The 17,502-nt window shown below is 44.3% G+C and overlaps 1 protein-coding gene across 9 annotated transcripts in view; it reads left to right on the top strand.

Moving 5' to 3' along the window:
• Positions 1 to 17,502, top strand: part of MEF2D (myocyte enhancer factor 2D) — a 123,323-nt gene that overhangs the window by 69,227 nt on the left and 36,594 nt on the right. For all 9 annotated transcript variants that reach the window (XM_075193131.1, XM_075193134.1, XM_075193136.1 and 6 more), the window contains one exon: positions 9,828 to 10,061. In XM_075193131.1, coding sequence (XP_075049232.1) covers positions 10,008 to 10,061 — 54 coding nt within the window. In that variant the 5' untranslated portion in view covers positions 9,828 to 10,007. The remainder of the gene's footprint in view (positions 1 to 9,827; positions 10,062 to 17,502) is intronic.

The following is a 17,502-nucleotide window of genomic DNA, read 5'->3' on the forward strand; positions in this document are numbered from 1 at the left end:
GTCTGTATATACAGAACAATGCATTACAGAACATGGGAAGTGGTATTGTGCAGTGTCTGTAGATACAGAATAACAATGTGTTACAGAACAAGGGAAGTGGTACTGTGCAGTCTGTATATACAGAATAACTGCATTACAGAACATGGGAAGTGGTACTGTGCAGTCTGTATATACAGAACAATGCATTACAGAACATGGGAAGTGGTACTGTGCAGTCTGTATATACAGAACAATGCATTACAGAACATGGGAAGTGGTACTGTGCAGTCTGTATATACAGAACAATGCGTTACAGAACATGGGAAGTGGTACTGTGCAGTCTGTATATACAGAACAATGCATTACAGAACATGGGAAGTGGTACTGTGCAGTGTCTGTATATACAGAATAACTGCATTACAGAACATGGGAAGTGGTACTGTGCAGTGTCTGTAGATACAGAACAATGTGTTACAGAACACGGGAAGTGGTACTTGCAGTCTGTATATATTGAATAACAATGTGTTACAGAACATGGGAAGTTGTGCAGTGTATATACAGAATAAGAACAGATGCTATAACTACATAACAGAACATGAGAAGTGGTACTGTGCAGTCTGTATATATTGAATAACAATGTGTTACAGGACATGAGAAGTGGTACTGTGCGGTCTGTATATATTTTTATATATTGAATGACATGTTAGGGACACAATATTTCAGGGTCAGGATTAGTTAGAACCATGACCTACCCTTAAAGAAAAACAAAACTTTTCGATTAGAATGGAGACTGCTGAGGTCTTGTCCTGAACTATCTGAAAGTAGAAACCGGCTGCTTCCTATATTCCCTAGGGAAGGGGGGGGGGGGGGCGGCTATCATGTCTCCGCACTCACCAAACAAAAGGACTGAGCGGAAGACTTCTATCCTGAGGCTGCCATCTCCTGATTGGGTTCACAAGGACCCGGGAGGTAGCATGCTTCCTGCCCCAGCACAGCCCGTCTCTCACATGGGATGCCCGCCGCTAAGGTAAGCTACTGTCGTTGCTCTGCCACCCATGCCACTTTTCTACATTCCACCCAGTGCGGTGAAAGGAATCGCTGCCTGTACGCCACACGTCTACCTATTGGCACTAACATCCCGTTAACAAGCTCCATCTTTGCCAGGGGTCACCGACTTATACTGACCTGACATTTTTTATTAGACAAGCCTATTGAACCCGGGGCATAATATAATATAATGACTGCAAATCTGCCACGTGTGACCCCTGTACTGAGCGCAGATTTGTGAGCAGTGTATCCTGTTATCTGCTTCATACTGGACAAGTTTGTAGTATAAATATGTACTTGGAGATTGTCTAAAAAGGGGACGGTCGTCGTATGAGGTGTTGGCAATTTCTAGGCTTAATATAAGATATATATATATATAGAATTAATTGTGCAAAGAGATCTAATGTTGTGGAAATAATATCTTATTAACCTGCAGTTGGTGTCCTGTGTTGCTTCGGGGCTTATTTACCTGCGTCTTGCTGGTATTGAACTACAGCAGCTGTGTAGTCTATGCTGAGAGTTCGTGGGCAGCACGGTGGCTCAGTGGATAGCACTTCTGCCTCACAGCACTGCGGTCATGAGTTCGATTCCCGACCACGGCCTTATCTGTGAGGAGTTTGTATGTTCTCCCCGTGTTTGCGTGGGTTTCCTCCAGGTGCTCCGGTTTCCTCCCACACTCCAAAAACATACTGCTAGGTTAATTGGCTGCTATCAAAATTGACCCTAGAGACTCTCTCTCTGTCTGTGTGTCTATAGTAGGGAATCTAGACTGTAAGCTCCTATGGGGCAGGGACTGATGTGAATGAGTTCTCTGTACAGCGCTGCGGAATCAGTGGCGCTATATAAATAAATGGTGATGATGATGATGAGTTGTAATTCTGCGGCCGCTGGAAAGGCAATTGTTGCCTATACTGGGGTACTTGTTTTGCCGTAGGAAGGAACAAGCAAGGTTAATAAATTAACTAGATAGTCCATCCTGCACTTGTAACGCAAGAGGCTGCGTTTTGAAGTGGGCGGTAATGATACGGTGGTCTGTTTGAAGTGTAGCCTCATCTAGAGCTGTAATAAGCTGGACTTTGAAGTGGGAACGTCTAGTTAGAGATGACGGCGTTCTCAAATACCTCTCGCTCCTATCGTTCCTGGTTGCAGTATACAAATTCTAGCAGGTTTTAATAGGATGCGGTGACATTATGGGGTATAGCATTGTATGGCTGTGTTTTCTGCCCCCTCTGGAGCCGCTAAGCACCATGGGAGTTATTCCGGAGGCCTCGGACCATTTTATGCAGATTGGTGCATGTTAATGAGATGCCGGCGGCCTGGTTCTAGGGGGAAGTGAGAAAACGCTAGGAAGTAGTTTGTCTGTTCTAATCTCTCTCGGTCGTGTGACACGGGGCGCCGCGTTAACCCCCTCCATGGCTTTCTGCGCCGGAGACGGCCTCTCGTCCTTACTCTTCATTGCAAATAACTTTATTTCAACTTCTTTGAATTTTTTTACCTCAGCAATCGTATATACACTGGCGCAAAATGTGATCACAGACAGCGCTCGGCGGTCTTCTACCCTCCTCGAGCCGCGTGGATTTGCCTCCCTATCTACAACTTGTACTGTTTAGCACATCTCCGCCAATTGTTTCCAGTGGGGATATTGCCAATATTTGCCTTTTTTTTTTTTTTAATACTGTAATACTTTTTGAATTAAGCTAATTGTATTCAGCAGAGAAAAGGTTGCCGGTCATGGGTTTTATAAGCTTATAATAACTATGCAGCGGTAGAGGAGGTGACCTCTGAACTGTGGGCGACACAATCCAGGCCGATGGCAGGCGACGGCACAATTAGTATCGTTTGCACAAATGCAATACCCAACAATGGCAATTGACATACGACCAGCCGTGTAATTGTTCTGATTTGAAAGACAAGACCCTTCCGTGTGGCGTACGGAAACCAGCCGAGTGAATAGCAGCGCTCGGTGGGGGACTGATTGATGCTGGGATGTTCCTGTCAGGAAGAACTGCTAGTTCTTTTTACATTTTTTTAGCTCTAAATCTGTGTTTTGGTCGGTAGGAACGGCGTTCGTGGCTCCCGCGGTTGACAGGGAATTTCCATCCACAGCAAATTAATCCTTTTGGAAAACATTTATTTTTATCTGAAATTGCTCTGCATTTATATTCTTTACCAGATTATTTTCTTCTTTTAATGGAACGTGTTATGCCAATTTCTCCAACATAACCAAGTTGCTATGCATCATGGAAACCAGAATTATAACCCATAATTCCTGGCAGGTCTGCTGCTATGCCATGCTGACTCTAGCCACCGGTGTTAACGGTTAAAGGAAACTGATCTACATTGTTATGTTACTAAATAGACAGTGAAACAATTGTTATAGCCAATTGGCAACTGTTAAAAAATAAACCTCGTTTGGGCAGGCACCCCGTATAAGCGAAGCCGTGGAGGTAGCGGCCCCCGGTTCGTGAACCTGGGTTCGTCCTCAATATTTAATACAACGGATGCTCTGTGACTTATCTTCATGTCTGGCCAGAGGGATTTTCCAAACCAGGGAAGAAGCCTCAAAGGAAAATCTGACCGTCGGCCCAAATAATGGAAAACTCAGAACTGTTGGCCACTGTCGTCTTTCCTTCTCAGTCCTAAAGCAGATCTGTTAGATTGCAAGTTCTTGAGGACAAAAACATCTGTGTGCAAAACATCCAGCGAGCAATCTTGTCTCTCGGGGAAAAGACGAAGGAGCGGAGGGGCGAGAGACGTCGGGGCTCGGATTGGCTTATGCCGTCGTTCTGTATTTTGCGGGACGTTAAACGGAAATGGGAGCTGCCATAATTAATGTCTCCTAATAAAAATCATCCACCGACTAATCATAGCATACTGCCCCCAGTGGCCAAAAGGTAGAATATCTGCATTTACCGAACAATATCTTACAAAAACAAAAACATTTTTTTATGAGAATGTCTGTCAATTTTTATATCATTCAGCCTCTTGGAGTACTTAGATGACCAGAATGGGAATAGATTCCTGTCAGAGTTTTATCGCGTTCGGTTTGAAAGGAAGAATATGGCATCTTTTTTTTAATTTTATTTACAAAGCAAGTCTCTGTCAGAGGGATTTTCTGTTCCAAAAACATGGGGAGCCTGAGTCATAGCGGTGTTGCATCAGCGAGAGAGTATTAAATGACTGAAATGATGTCTCAGAATGAGCGAATCCCATTACTTCATTCATTTCAAATTGAGACGATCAGTGTTGATCAACGGGCATAAGAAACTATGAATATTAATGGTGGTTGGAGAAGTCACAAAGGGGCCGTGAAAGCTGGAAATCTCCAGATGTCCCCGTTAAACTCTTGTCGCCAGCGATGCATCATGGGGGATGTAGTTTGGTGACATTTGGAGTGCCACAGAGGCAGATAAGGGACGTATTGTAACCCTTAGATAAGATACAGCCTATCTGCTCCGAATTACCTTTGACAGCCATTAATGGATTGATAGTGAAACTCTTTGCATTGTTGCATGTCACGCGAAGATAATCGATTACCCGGTAATGAGTTAAATCTCAAGGGCCTGTCCAGACTAATGTCCTCACTGCTCTTTCTTACCCCAGCGCTGCAGTTGGAATGAACATTGATTACCTATATACTGGCCAGACGCACAGTAAAGCTGCCTGCGGTATCGGCCAATCGGCCCCTTTTAAAACGAGCGTGAAAATGAGCCGCGATAGGTTTTTTTGGGCTTGCAAGCGGTTCTGGGCGGAAATTCTGTCGCCCACGTCAGAAGCCGATCCTGACACTCAAAGAATGGCAAAAGTTTGTTAACTGCAGCTTTATAATACAATTATGAGAGGCCAACCAAATGACGGTTAGACGTCCCTGACCCACAGCCAGGAGGGCACGGATAACAAAATGGGACCATGCACGAATGTCCGGAGGGCTGGGAAACAAAAAATAAAGCCCTTTTTTTAGGCTATATAGACAGCCTTGTGTTCATTTGCTTAAAAAGAATTGTGTGTCCCTTCAAACAAAGTCTCTCACACAGCGTTCGGTGAAAGACGCCCTTGTTGCCTTTTAGAAGTTGGGGACCTGTGGTCTTGGCTCGGTGGAGATTCCAGGAGACCTGGTCTGGTTTAATAAAAGAGCGTCGGCAGCCACAGCCCGGCCATGAAGTACAACCCGTCCCCCTGATTGGCCGCCGGAGGCAATTAACTGCCCACAGTCAGGCTGCAGGGCTCCAGAATTCCCTCAACTCCTCGTGACAATATTAATACGTCTGGAAAATAAACGTTGGGCTTCAAGAACCCAATAAAGGGGGAGGGCCTATAGGGGGGGGGTCATATCTCCTTCACTGTCGATTTTCTGCCTAACCTGCCGCTATATCCCCAAGCAGGGGCAAATATTAACCTTAGCCGTGTTATGTCTGGATCCTTGCACGGCTCCAAAATATTTACCAAAATCCGTCTGTCTTGTTTATATATTTGTTCAATAAAGATTTGTGTTTTCAAGATCCGTGACGGCTAATAAAAGTTTTCAGATCTTGACAGAACTTCTATTTTTAAATATTTTTTTTTTTGTTTTATTATTTATTTTTTTTAAAGGAAATTAATCCCAGTGTAGTAGTTTTTTGTTTGTATATTATTTAGTATACGTGTTGTGTAAAACGTGCAGGCCCGGATTCCTTTGAACAGATGGTTCTCATTTCTTAGCACATTTGCATATATTGAAACGAGAGGGATTTGCAGTACAGCACCTGGAGGGGACCCAGCAGCCATAGACTCCGGTGAACAGCGCCTCTAGTGGTCAGAGCGTGCATGTGTTAGAGGGCTAGCTTTAATAACTTGATAACGAAGCGTGAGGTGACCCTTGTTTTATACACTGGGCAAAATAAACGTCCCATAGGAAGTAATTGTGCGGCAGAAATGGCCACTTGCGTTCATGCTTTTCTCGAGCTTTAATTGCCGAGAGATTTCGAGGAGGCCGTATTGCTATGCCAAATCCTGTGCCATAAATGTTAATAGATAGTATGTGATGGCATGGTGGCTCAGTGGTTAGCACTTCTGCCTCACAGCACTGGGGTCATGAGTTCGATTCCCGACCATGGCCTTATCTGTGTGGAGTTTGTATGTTCTCCCCGTGTTTGCGTGGGTTTCCTCCGGGTGCTCCGGTTTCTTCCGACACTCCAAAAACATACTGGTAGGTTAATGGGCTGCTATCAAATTGACCCTAGTCTCTCTGTCTCTCTCTCTCTGTCTCTCTCTCTCTGTCTCTCTCTCTCTGTCTCTCTCTCTCTGTCTCTCTCTCTCTGTCTCTCTCTCTCTGTCTCTGTCTCTCTGTCTCTCTCTCTCTGTCTCTCTCTCTCATTTTAGACTGTAAGCTCCAATGGGGCAGGGACTGACGTGAATGAGTTCTCTGTACAGCGCTGCGGAATTAGTGGCGATATATAAATAACTGATGATGATGATTGGGTTGGTTTCTTGAGTGAAAGGAAACTAAAATCCCAAGTTTCTACTAAAATCATCAAGGTTCAGTTTTGATAACCCCCCGAAATGTTACTTATATTTTCGGGAAAATGGAATTTAGTAGTGCGAATTTAAAATCCGAAAAGGAAATAAAATATAAAAATCAGCGTTTGCTAAACACTCCTCTACTTACAACATAACTGGCTCAGAGTTCTGAATTCTGAAACGCAACATGAACGCGTCAGTAAAAAATTGTCACCCGTCAGAAAATTTGTATCAAATTGATGGCGAGAAAATTTTTTGGACCGTCAATCCTTTCCAATAAGCCTTTCTGGGAAAGCGATTCATAAATACACCGCATTGTACTGAAGGAGACCCTTCGTGTGCCAAATCCCTAAGGCTGGCAACAGTCAGTAAATGTTAATTGTCAGTAAAAAGAAAAAAAGTGAGCTGACAGCTGTAAATTGGTACGGTTGGATGTAGAGAATAAAATATCTGCTGGAAATGTGTTTATCTCATTCTCTCTCGCTCAGGTAGTGTTTTTTTTTTTTTTTTTTTTCTCTCCCCCCTTAGCTAAAGATAGAACTGCAGATTTTTAATTAGCAGATGCAACACGGGCATAATTAGACACGGCGCAGGTCGTGAACGGGTGTTCGTGTGAATTCCAGCACTCGCGCGGAGGGCCACGCGCTAATGCGCTAGATACACTCGTTTATTGTCAGATGATCATGCATATTAAAGCCCGCTTCACGTCTAGAGGGTATAGCAAGCCGGGGGTCGCGATGTCGGGGAGCTTTAAACTCGACGGCGCGCCTCCTGTCTTCTCCAGCTGTTTCCTTTCAGGTGCATAGGTTTAGCGGCACCCGACCAGGGAGCTGACAGAAACATATAATTTGTAAGAGTCTTCCGATCTCGCGGTCTGATTAAATGGAAGATGGCAGATGCCGATTCTCAGGTGAAACTGTGTACGGGGAAACTTCAATTGGCTTTGCCCAAGGAGCCAATATATAAACCGTTAATGTCAGCCATTCATTAATACGTAGTTCTTCGTATATTTCACAGAACTGTGATGTTGCTTTAAGAGCCTGTGAGGGGTTATATTGCACTAGTGTCATTTATTCAGAGAAGTGGCTCTGTTTCCCCCGTGTAAGACGGCTCTCCGCTCCCTCTGCTGCTTTTCCAAAACACATTTTTGGGAATCTGACCTGTTCCAACTTCTTTCTTTTTTTTTTATTTTTTCCTCTCTGGCTTTTCCTGGCCTGAGAACGCAATGGGACAGCTATTTTTAACTCTGCTCTAGCTATTTTTGGGACACCCAAGTGTAAAATTCCTTTTCTGAAAAAAACAAAAACAATGGACCGCACGGCTTAGAACAATTCATGGAGACGGCGGGCCCTTGGCGTTCAATGGCTGCCCCCCCCTCTCCCCTCCCCTGTACGTTGCTATGATAATGCAGTGACTCACGCGTTTCGCTCAGGATAACAAAGACTGCTTCCTGTTTGAGTGTGGTTCCAAGAATCTCCTTTTTTATTTAAATGAAACTTTTCAGCTGTGGAACATCTTAGACTTAGAGGGAAGTGTGTTTTATCGGAACAGTGCCATAAGAAATATCTCACTGAGCTGCTGGATAAATATCTCACCCCCCCGCTAACCTTCTATAATGCTGCAACTTTTCACTTTGTATGTATGGGTTTGATTACATGAGACATTTATGCTGAAATGCTGAATGACCGACTGACTTATCTATCATGGTTGTGTATTTCAACGCTAAACATAAAAACACTGGTACTCCCGAAAGTTTTCTGGCTATATTTACTATGCTGCGGATCCGTAGAATAGTCGATTCCCGGCGCTTTTGAAGTAATTTTCTTCAAGACAGAACTCGATTGGCTCTTTATAAAGTAAAAAAAAAATTACTTCAAAACACGGGGATTCGGCGCATCCGTAGTAAATATACCCCTTTTGAGTTTTATCATTTTTCATAGTAATATCGCCACTAGGGGGCTGTCCATGCTTTTTCTTTACTCATTAGTTAGCTATATAGAGGATCCATTTATATATAATGTAATATATGTCAATAAGCAAAGGTTTTCTGTACAGAATGACTACCTATGTTTGAAATATAAGGTCCTATCTGTATCTATAATATATTAAAACTGGCTGACAGCTGAATTAAAATTGTTTTTCTATCAACTCTATGGCATATACACAGAACTTTCCCTTACCTCCTTTCTAATTTAAAACTAAGCAGTGACCGCAGCTTGGGGTGCCACCATTTTGAGAAAATGGCTGCCAGAAAACGTAGCCCCCTCAGTGTTGCCTCTGTGATCAATATGGCTGCCTAGTAAACTGATAATATTATGATGTTTGACAGCTTTAAATATTTTGGTGATGCAGTTAACCCCTAATCTACCAAGAAAAGTTAACATTATAGTGTAACTTTTATTAACCCCAATGGAGGCGGCCATTTTGTAGGTTGTGCTAACAGTGATGTCACGGATTCCTAGTTTATTGATGGGCCCCATCTTCATGAACACAGGGCCCTATCTGTTTGCTCAGCGCACAAAATGGCCGCCTCCACTCTGTGCAAAAATGCACTTTGAAGGTAGTTGTTTGTTTTTTCCGCCTGGTACCTCACTTGCTGGGTATAATGTAACCATAATTAAATTATGAGAGTAATAAAAGGATACTGAGGAATTCATCTAGAAATGGTCTGGTGACTTCAAATATCCTTATGATACATGAGTGACGGTAATATGTGTATAAATTCCTGTAAATAATATATGTATACACAGTATGGGGCAGTGCTTTTGCTTTTAAAGACACACGACTTCTTATTAAACCCCGAAACGGCAAGATTACTTATCGATACTAAGTGATGACATCCCTTTATGCAAATATTACTTACAGGCTTTATAAACACATATTAATGTCATTTTTCAGTCACAGTTGTCATTGAATTGTCCGTGTTGTCCCATTGGTGTCGTCCTCGGAGCACTTACCAGAGCACTGATCGTTAGAGGGACCGAGGACCCTGGTATTTTGTAAACCCAGCAAATTACCCAGCCTGTATTAGACACACTGAGGAAACCAACAAGCATATTTTTTTTCCCCCCACTTCTGCCACCATCAGCATATTGTATCCGAGAGATAATAAGACTGATAATACATGATTGATTTTAAACTGTGATAGGGCTTTAGGGAGAGTTTCTACAGTAGAACAATGTGCATGGATTTGAGGAGATTATCCCCAAGGGGGTACGATTTAACAAGGCTGAACTCTCTCTCTGATGGGAAACATGTTTTTCACATACTCTCTCTCTCTGTTTTTCCCTCTTCCCTCATTTTAGCACTGAAGCCGGCCCGATCCCTTCACCACATCTGGAAGCGGCAGACAACATGAACTGAGGGGAGAAGCGGGGGTTTGTTTTCGGTTTATTTCATGAACACATTGTGAAAGAGAGGGGGGATAGCACGGGAAACCCATTCTGCGCAAGGTCTTGGCTGGACGGTGAGGATTGTCAGGAACCATGGGCAGGAAAAAGATTCAGATCCAGCGGATCACAGACGAACGGAACAGACAGGTTGGTGGTGGTGGTGGCGGGTTTTCGTGGGAGGGGGAGGGGCCGGGGCTGGAGTTAACGCATGGTTGCCTGTGACCCCCTGTAGGCCAGAGGTGGGCAGCCTTGTTGCCTCAGCCAAAAACCTGGCTGGGATTTTTAGTTCTACAGCCGGCGGAGAGCAACAAGGCTGCCTGACCCTGACGTACAGTCGGCGCTTTCTTCCAGAATTTGTTTCTCGTTGATCGTGGAAACTATTTAAACTTCAAAGGAAGTACAGAATACGGCACGTTGTCTGGTTGTATTAATATCATTTATTACACGTATACTACCAAGCTGCACTGTACAATCTAAGAGAGATGGAGAAAAGATGACGTTTAGAATGATTGGCAGCTCCTTTGCCGGTGGTAAAAGTGCAGCAAAGCGGGGGTTTTTTTGGTGAAGTTTTACTCTTGGTGGCATTTTCTGCGTGTTTTATCTATATTTCAAATGCTTTCTTTTTTTTTTTAGCGCACTTTTTTTTTTTTTGTAACTTTTTAGTTTATTTTAAGCTAAGATCCCATGCATCTGTTTTACATTGTTCTGGGACCCCAAATGTTATTGTGCTTCTGTCATTGTGCATTGGGGGTTCTGGAACCCCAATGTTGTATAGCTGACAGGTGACCCCCTTTAAAACATTCTGGGAGCCACAGGTTGCGAACATCTGCTGTGTAATGAAAAGTCTGTTTGGCCACTTTTTAACTGAGATGTGATGACTCTCATGTATTGTGAAGGAGATGTCCTGATTGATTTGCCAAAAGTGACTATAATCTGGTCTGGTCTTGACATAGCCAGGAAAGGGTTAAACGCTCCTGCAAGCCATCATTGTGTGACGTGCCCACGGGGCAGATTTCGGAAAGGCAGGGTTAGAAAGGCAAGCAATCTGCATAAAGATGTGTTTTTTTCATTTTATTTTCCGGAAAACTACAATGGGTTCAAGATGTCCTACAATTACCCTGTAAGGAAGAATAAACGTCCCCATTCTGTTTACAAGAAGTAATTATCCTACCACGTGTTTTATACCGGCTATTTGTCCGATGGCGCAAAACAACAATGCCTGACTTTCAGGTACGTTGTGTAACAAACCTTTTATGTCCAGCGATCATCATCATTATTTAGGGAGTGGTGATATGCGTCGAGTATCTGTTTAAAATGAATTCTTCCCCCAAAAAAAGAGCCAAGAGTCACTACCCAGAATCCTCTGCTGCAACCACTGCTGGCGAAAACTAACTTTTTAGTTTTTCTTCTGTTGTTCATGGTCGATATTGACGGCGGTAGCCATTCTAAACTTTTATAATATCATTCAGCCAAAGGGGAGAGCTTCAGCTGTGATAACGCTGCATTCAGCGTTTCCTATCGAACGTAACGTGTCGCTCTCGGAGGGAATTGCTGCATGTTATTATTAATATTGGCTTTCCTCGGCCGCGGGGGACAGAGGATGACAACCTACCAGCGTTTGTCACCTTCGTCGCTCACTAGTGACTTCCTGCTCGGTCAGAAGGGCCGTAACAGGAAGTCACCAGGAAATCCAGACGCACTAATGTAAACGAGAGGCCGCTTGACAGGAATATATTAGAAATTGACAAAAATAAAGGCTTGGTCGACAGCAGGGCGGAAGGTTAAGCTGGTATTGAATTTTTTTCGCTTGGCACTAAAGTCGTATAGTCTGAGCAAGCGAATCTGTGCCATAATGCTGCCGCTCGCATAGTAGTGTACAATGTGTGGGATTGTTTTGGAAAGATAAAAGCCTCCGGCAGTTGTCCTTGTCGCTGCCGCTTAGCTAATAAAGTTGAACTCCTCTCAATTGTGCCCATGGGTGTGAGATGCGATGCCCCCCCCCACCCACCCACCACCATTATAGCTGACTAGTCTCATGACAACGAGTGGTCTGCAGATCTCCATTTATATAAAACACAGGCTTAGAAAATAACGCTGTGCAATTAGTACTGATGTGCTGTAATCCGTCGTAGCCAATCGGATACCAGCTTTCGTCAACCCTGTGTAAGTTACGCTAATAAAAGCTGACATTTGATTGGTCGCTATGGTACACGGCACACTTGTGCTAGGCTATTACACAAATATATGTAGGCGCTAAGGATCACAATGAAACTGTCTGGTATTTACTAAGCTCAATTACCAAACAGCATAATATACTGATTGTTATATTCATATTGGAACTGTGGGAAAGTGAACCAGACAATGACCATATAGCCAGTGACACCCGTTGAAGCACATAGGATCTAGTACCCATATGGGCATCTTTAGCCTGCTGTCCTGCAAAGGATTCTGGGACAGGGAGCATCCATTTTTATCAGACAAGGAGCTTTAATTGCCTCCAAGCAAATTTGTGACTGGAATATTTAGCATTAAAATCCAAATAAAACCTAAACTTATTTGCTTTTATTTGACAAATTTTTCCTGTAGTTTTTCTGGTGTCACAAGACTGCTGTGTTTGAAGGACCTGCAGAAAGTATACAGGTTTACAGGGTTCAAAAAAAAAAAGGAAAATGGCTAGAATTTTATTGCACAACGAGCTGCATAAAATCGTAAAGGCAATTTCTGCCGAAACGAGACTTTTTTTTTATTTTTATGAGCGGGCCATGATAACCAGAGCCCAGAGCTGGAGATCTCTCCCAGAATCCCCCGCTGCTGTGTGCACTCGCTGCAGCGTATGACAAGAATATGCTGCCCTCAGACCTCAATAGAGCGGTGATTGGCAGCTGTTCTTTCCAGCTCTGTGATTCACGGCACTGATGGCAAAATGAGCCGGCGAGCAGCTGTTCCTGCTGGATGGCGTGATGTCAGTGTGGGAATGCTCCTATGCCTGGCTCGTTAGTGACACAGCGGGCCACCAAGTCGCTGTATTCCATTATAGCCAGCGGGGAAGGAGTTAACCCCCTCTGTTAAACTAATCTTCAGCCCATCAATCCTCTAGGAGCAAGTGACAGCATAGAGGCACGAGGCACGGTGCTGTCACTTGTTCCTAAGGAGCCTGCATTCTCATGGAATGCAGACTCCTTAGGAACAAGTGAGCCTGTCCACCCCCCACTGTGTGTATTCTACTGGTCGGCTGTAAGCGTGGGGAAGCTATGGCAGCTTCAGTGGGATTTTTTTGGAAAGCCCTTTATTGGGACAGGGTCATGTGACCGCCATGTCCCTTGTCACACACAAGCCAGGAAGCGTGGGAGAAGGCTATTTGCTCAATCAGGAAATGCAGCTTCCTGCTGTCTCCTAAGCCCTGCTACATCTTGGAGGTTGTTTTTCATTCATTGTACTTCTTCTGTACGTTTTTACGGGCATGTTTGTGCCTTTTATAACATTTTTTAATAGGTATCTACATAACTTGCAGTTTTTACTGTTGGAATAAATGTACATTGTGGAGATGTATTTGCATGCTGAATTTTAACCCTATTTGTTTTGATATCTCCTTCGTATTCATCTTAATGAAGAATTAAGAGAGTGCTGTATGCAGTTATTGTGTTTATAGGGCTTTACCAGGTTTCTATGATGGTGATAAGAAGTCTGCTTGAGCTCGGCAATCAGTACAGTTTCCATTGTTTGCCTTCTCCTCCCAGTGACGGCGGCACAGTGGTTAGCATTGCTGCCTCACAGCGTTGGGGTCATATCTATGTGGAGTTTGTAGGTTCCCACCCACGTTTACGTGGGTTTCCTCCGGGTGGTCCGTTTTTTTTACCCACTGTCCATAAAGCTACTAGTAGGGTAATTGGTCCCGTGTGTGTGGTGGGGAGTTTAGATTGTAAACTCCAATGGGGCAGGGATCGAGGTGATTTATATTATAAATCGCCTCATATGGCGCTTAAGCAGGATTTTCTCTCTATACCGTCACATACCGTACTGTGCTCTCTCTCTTGCCGTCGGCTTCTCCGTGCGTCACTAGCCTCCTGCCTCGTCAGCTTTGCGGAGAAGGGGATAGAGCACAGTACAGTATATACGAGCCGAGCTATTCGCTTACTAGGCACAATGTTTTACAAGTAGCCTTGGCCGTGTAAAATGTGCATAAACAAAAGCCAATACAGAAGCCTGCAGTTATTGATTTATTTAATAAAAAAAAAGCAATATGGACATATCCTTTAAGGTTGGGTTTAACCTCTCTGCTCGTTTGAAGTAGATCGTGGCTGTCCGTTGGCAGGCCCGGGGGACGGATGCAAGGCTCTGGACAAGCTGTGGCTCTCCAGGTGTTGTGGTACTACAAGTCCCAGCATGTTTTGCCAACCAGTAACAAGCCGATAGCTGTCAGGGTATGCTGGGACTTGTATTTTTTTTTTTTTTTTTTTTTTTTTAAAGTGGTGTTTGACCCGTGAGTCGATATCTGTAACATACATGCAGCATAAATCGTATTTGCAATGATGTACACGTCGTCTTTACCAGCTGGAGAATATGAGGCTTCTGTGCGTTACGTAGCTGGTGTAAAATGTTTAAAACTATTGAAACCGATTGTATATGCTGCATGGTGGTTGTGTGAGTGTCTTACGACCTACATAGTGAGCCTGTATCTCGGCTTTATATAATATAGTATGGTTATCTGTGCAGTATGTACACTACAATGAGCAAAAGTATGTGGACTCCCGAACATCACATCCATCGTGCTTGTTAAACATCTCATTCCGCAACCAATAGGCATTAATATGGACTTAGTCCCCCGTTTGCCGCTAGAACACCCTCTACTCTTCTGTGATTGCTTTCCACTAGACTATGGTCGGCCACGGATGCTGGGCGATGAGGTCTGTTTCTTAGTTGGCGTTCCAGTTCATCCCAAAGGACTTTGATGGGGTTGAGGTCAGGGTTCTGTGCAGGATATTCAAGTTCTTCCACACCAAACCATTTTTCGATGGAAAAGCCTACAGCTTGTCATCTGAGCTGTGGTTGCTTCTAGACGCTTCCACTTTACCATAACCGCAGCTGTACCAGGGCAGAAAGTGACTTGTGGGAAAGGTGGCGTCCTATGACAGTGCCACGTTGGAAGCCGCTGAGCTCTTCGGTACAACCCAATCTACTGCTAAAGTTTGACCATCATCATCATTTATTTATATAGCGCCACTAATTCCGCAGCGATGTACAGAGAACTCACTCACATCAGTCCCTGCCCCATTGGGGCTTATAGTCTAAATTCCCTAACATACACACTCAGACAGAGACCCAGAGAGACTAAGGCAGCACGGTGGCTCAGTGGTTAGCACTTCTGCCTCCCAGCGCTGGGGTCATGAGTTCAATTCCCGACCATGGCCTTATCTGTGTGGAGTTTGTATGTTCTCCCCGTGTTTTGCGTGGGTTTCCTCCGGGTGCTCCGGTTTCCTCCCACACTCCAAAAAACATACTAGTAGGTTAATTGGCTGCTATCAAATTGACCCTAGTCTCTTTCTGTCTGTCTGTGTGTTAAGAAATTTAGACTAAGCTCCAATGGGGCAGGGACTGATGTGTGCGAGTTCTCTGTACAGCGCTGTGGAAGTTAGTGGCGCTATATAAATAAATGATGATATCTATCTGGAAATTCCTCTAATGTCCACATGTAAATCTCCGTCTGTGATGCCTCTCACCCTGTGTCTTCAGCACTTGCAGGAGGTTATAAGCCTCAGCTAGTATGCAAGGCCCTTTTACAATGAAGTGTTAATATAAGTCAGTAATCCCTACTAATAAGCGGCTCAGCTTGACACCGGGCCTGTTTTCCAGTCCTTCCCTCCCCCCCTCCTTTCCCAGGAGGAGTGAGTGAGATTGTATGGCAGAGAGACATTAATTAGCTCAGGGCCCGGCCTGGATATCCTCGGATAAAGTGGATCTACAGACAGGCCGACAGTAAGAGATGCTGATTATTATCAGTACTGGGGCAGAACGGTCTTTACCACCCTGCCCGCTGAGCGTGGCATTATGCAGAAGTGGTGCCACGAGCCTTGGTTATAGAGGAAGTCTTGTACGGTCAACACCAAAGCCCGTCATCCTGCGTTTCCTCATTCTGAGGTTTAGTTTAAAAATAGGAAACCTTTGTAAAAAAAAATGTAAATATCAGACTTGCCTGGTCAGCGTTTGTACATATCCTTCACTTACAGGGCACTAGCCACCGACATATCCCAGGGGCAGACAATTCGTGAGCTGATTCACTAGTCAGCCAATCAATACGCTAGAAACTTATGACATCAGTGTAACGTGAAGCGCTTTGTAGATCGTGGCTCAGTGAGCAACAAAGCAGTCTTAAGAAATATTGATTCAACTTCAAAACGGCCGACTCCATGTTGTTGTGCTGTTAAATGACAGGAAAGCAGAACAATGCTCTGAGGCGAGAGCCTGCTCTGGATTTCCATCTGCTGGTTGGTTGCCCGTTGGCCGCCTTTCAGACGTGCGTCTTATCGCCCCCTTTGTAATAGAGATATTGCATAGATTTGGATCATTCAACATGTTGGTGTGTTTAAATCGACCACCTTTCCTCTGATTCTCCCATGTTGTCTCTTTGCACTAGTTCCTTGCCCCAACGTCTTCTTCACTCTCATCTCACACCTGGTCACTGTTGTCCGCCAGATTCCTGATGGTTGTCTCTCCCAACCCTCTACGTTCTTGTCTCCTCACTTCATCGTAGTCATCATCAGCTATTTCTCCTCTCGTCTCCGAGACCAACCTTTTCTTGTGACCTTTCTGGGGATAACGTAGGTCTGGAGATGCGTGGAAGAACACAGTACGAGAAAGGTTCCCACCACTTTATTTGTTGGTCGCGGTAATTAGACCTTGCAAACCAAAGGTCCTGAGCTCTGGGGGCCATCACCAACCACTCAGGGCGACCCTAGATGCGTTTTTGATCGTCGGCGTGCCTGGGAACGGAGTGATGAGAGGGTGACTGCTCCAGGGCAGCTGGCAGTGAGATCTAGCATGGAAACCACAGAGGAATGCAGGCAATGTCACATGGCACTGAGGTCACATCTAGTAGCGGGATTGTGACAATCCCAGGCCTGCACACAGCCTGTCTCATCCTTCATTTATCTAATAGATGGGAACGGACACCTCCAAAAGAGATAGACTAAGTAATGTATGGGACTGCATGGTAAATGATTAAAATATAGATCTTCAGGGAATTCCGTGACAATATAAAGTCATGTGACTCTAGACCATGGAAACCTGAGCTGATGTCTAATAGCCATACTAATTTACAGTTTGGGTGCTTTATTCCGTATAATGCGCAAGTTTCCCTAATGAACACTAGCGCTAACGTCAGAACTTTATACAGATATTAGTGAAAGGAGTCTATTCATATATTGGCGTAACTTGCGCCTTCTATGCATATAAGTAAAGATTAATATCCTTTTCAGTATTGGTAGCTACAGGCCTGAAAAGGCTCTTAGGACTGAGCATGGTCTTCTGTACAGAACCTCTAGGACAGCCGGCGTCCGTCAGTCACAGAAGTCTTGGGGGACTCTTATGAATG

The sequence above is a fragment of the Mixophyes fleayi genome, chromosome 12 (assembly GCF_038048845.1).
Source record: "Mixophyes fleayi isolate aMixFle1 chromosome 12, aMixFle1.hap1, whole genome shotgun sequence".
In the NCBI taxonomy this organism is placed as follows: domain Eukaryota; kingdom Metazoa; phylum Chordata; class Amphibia; order Anura; family Limnodynastidae; genus Mixophyes; species Mixophyes fleayi.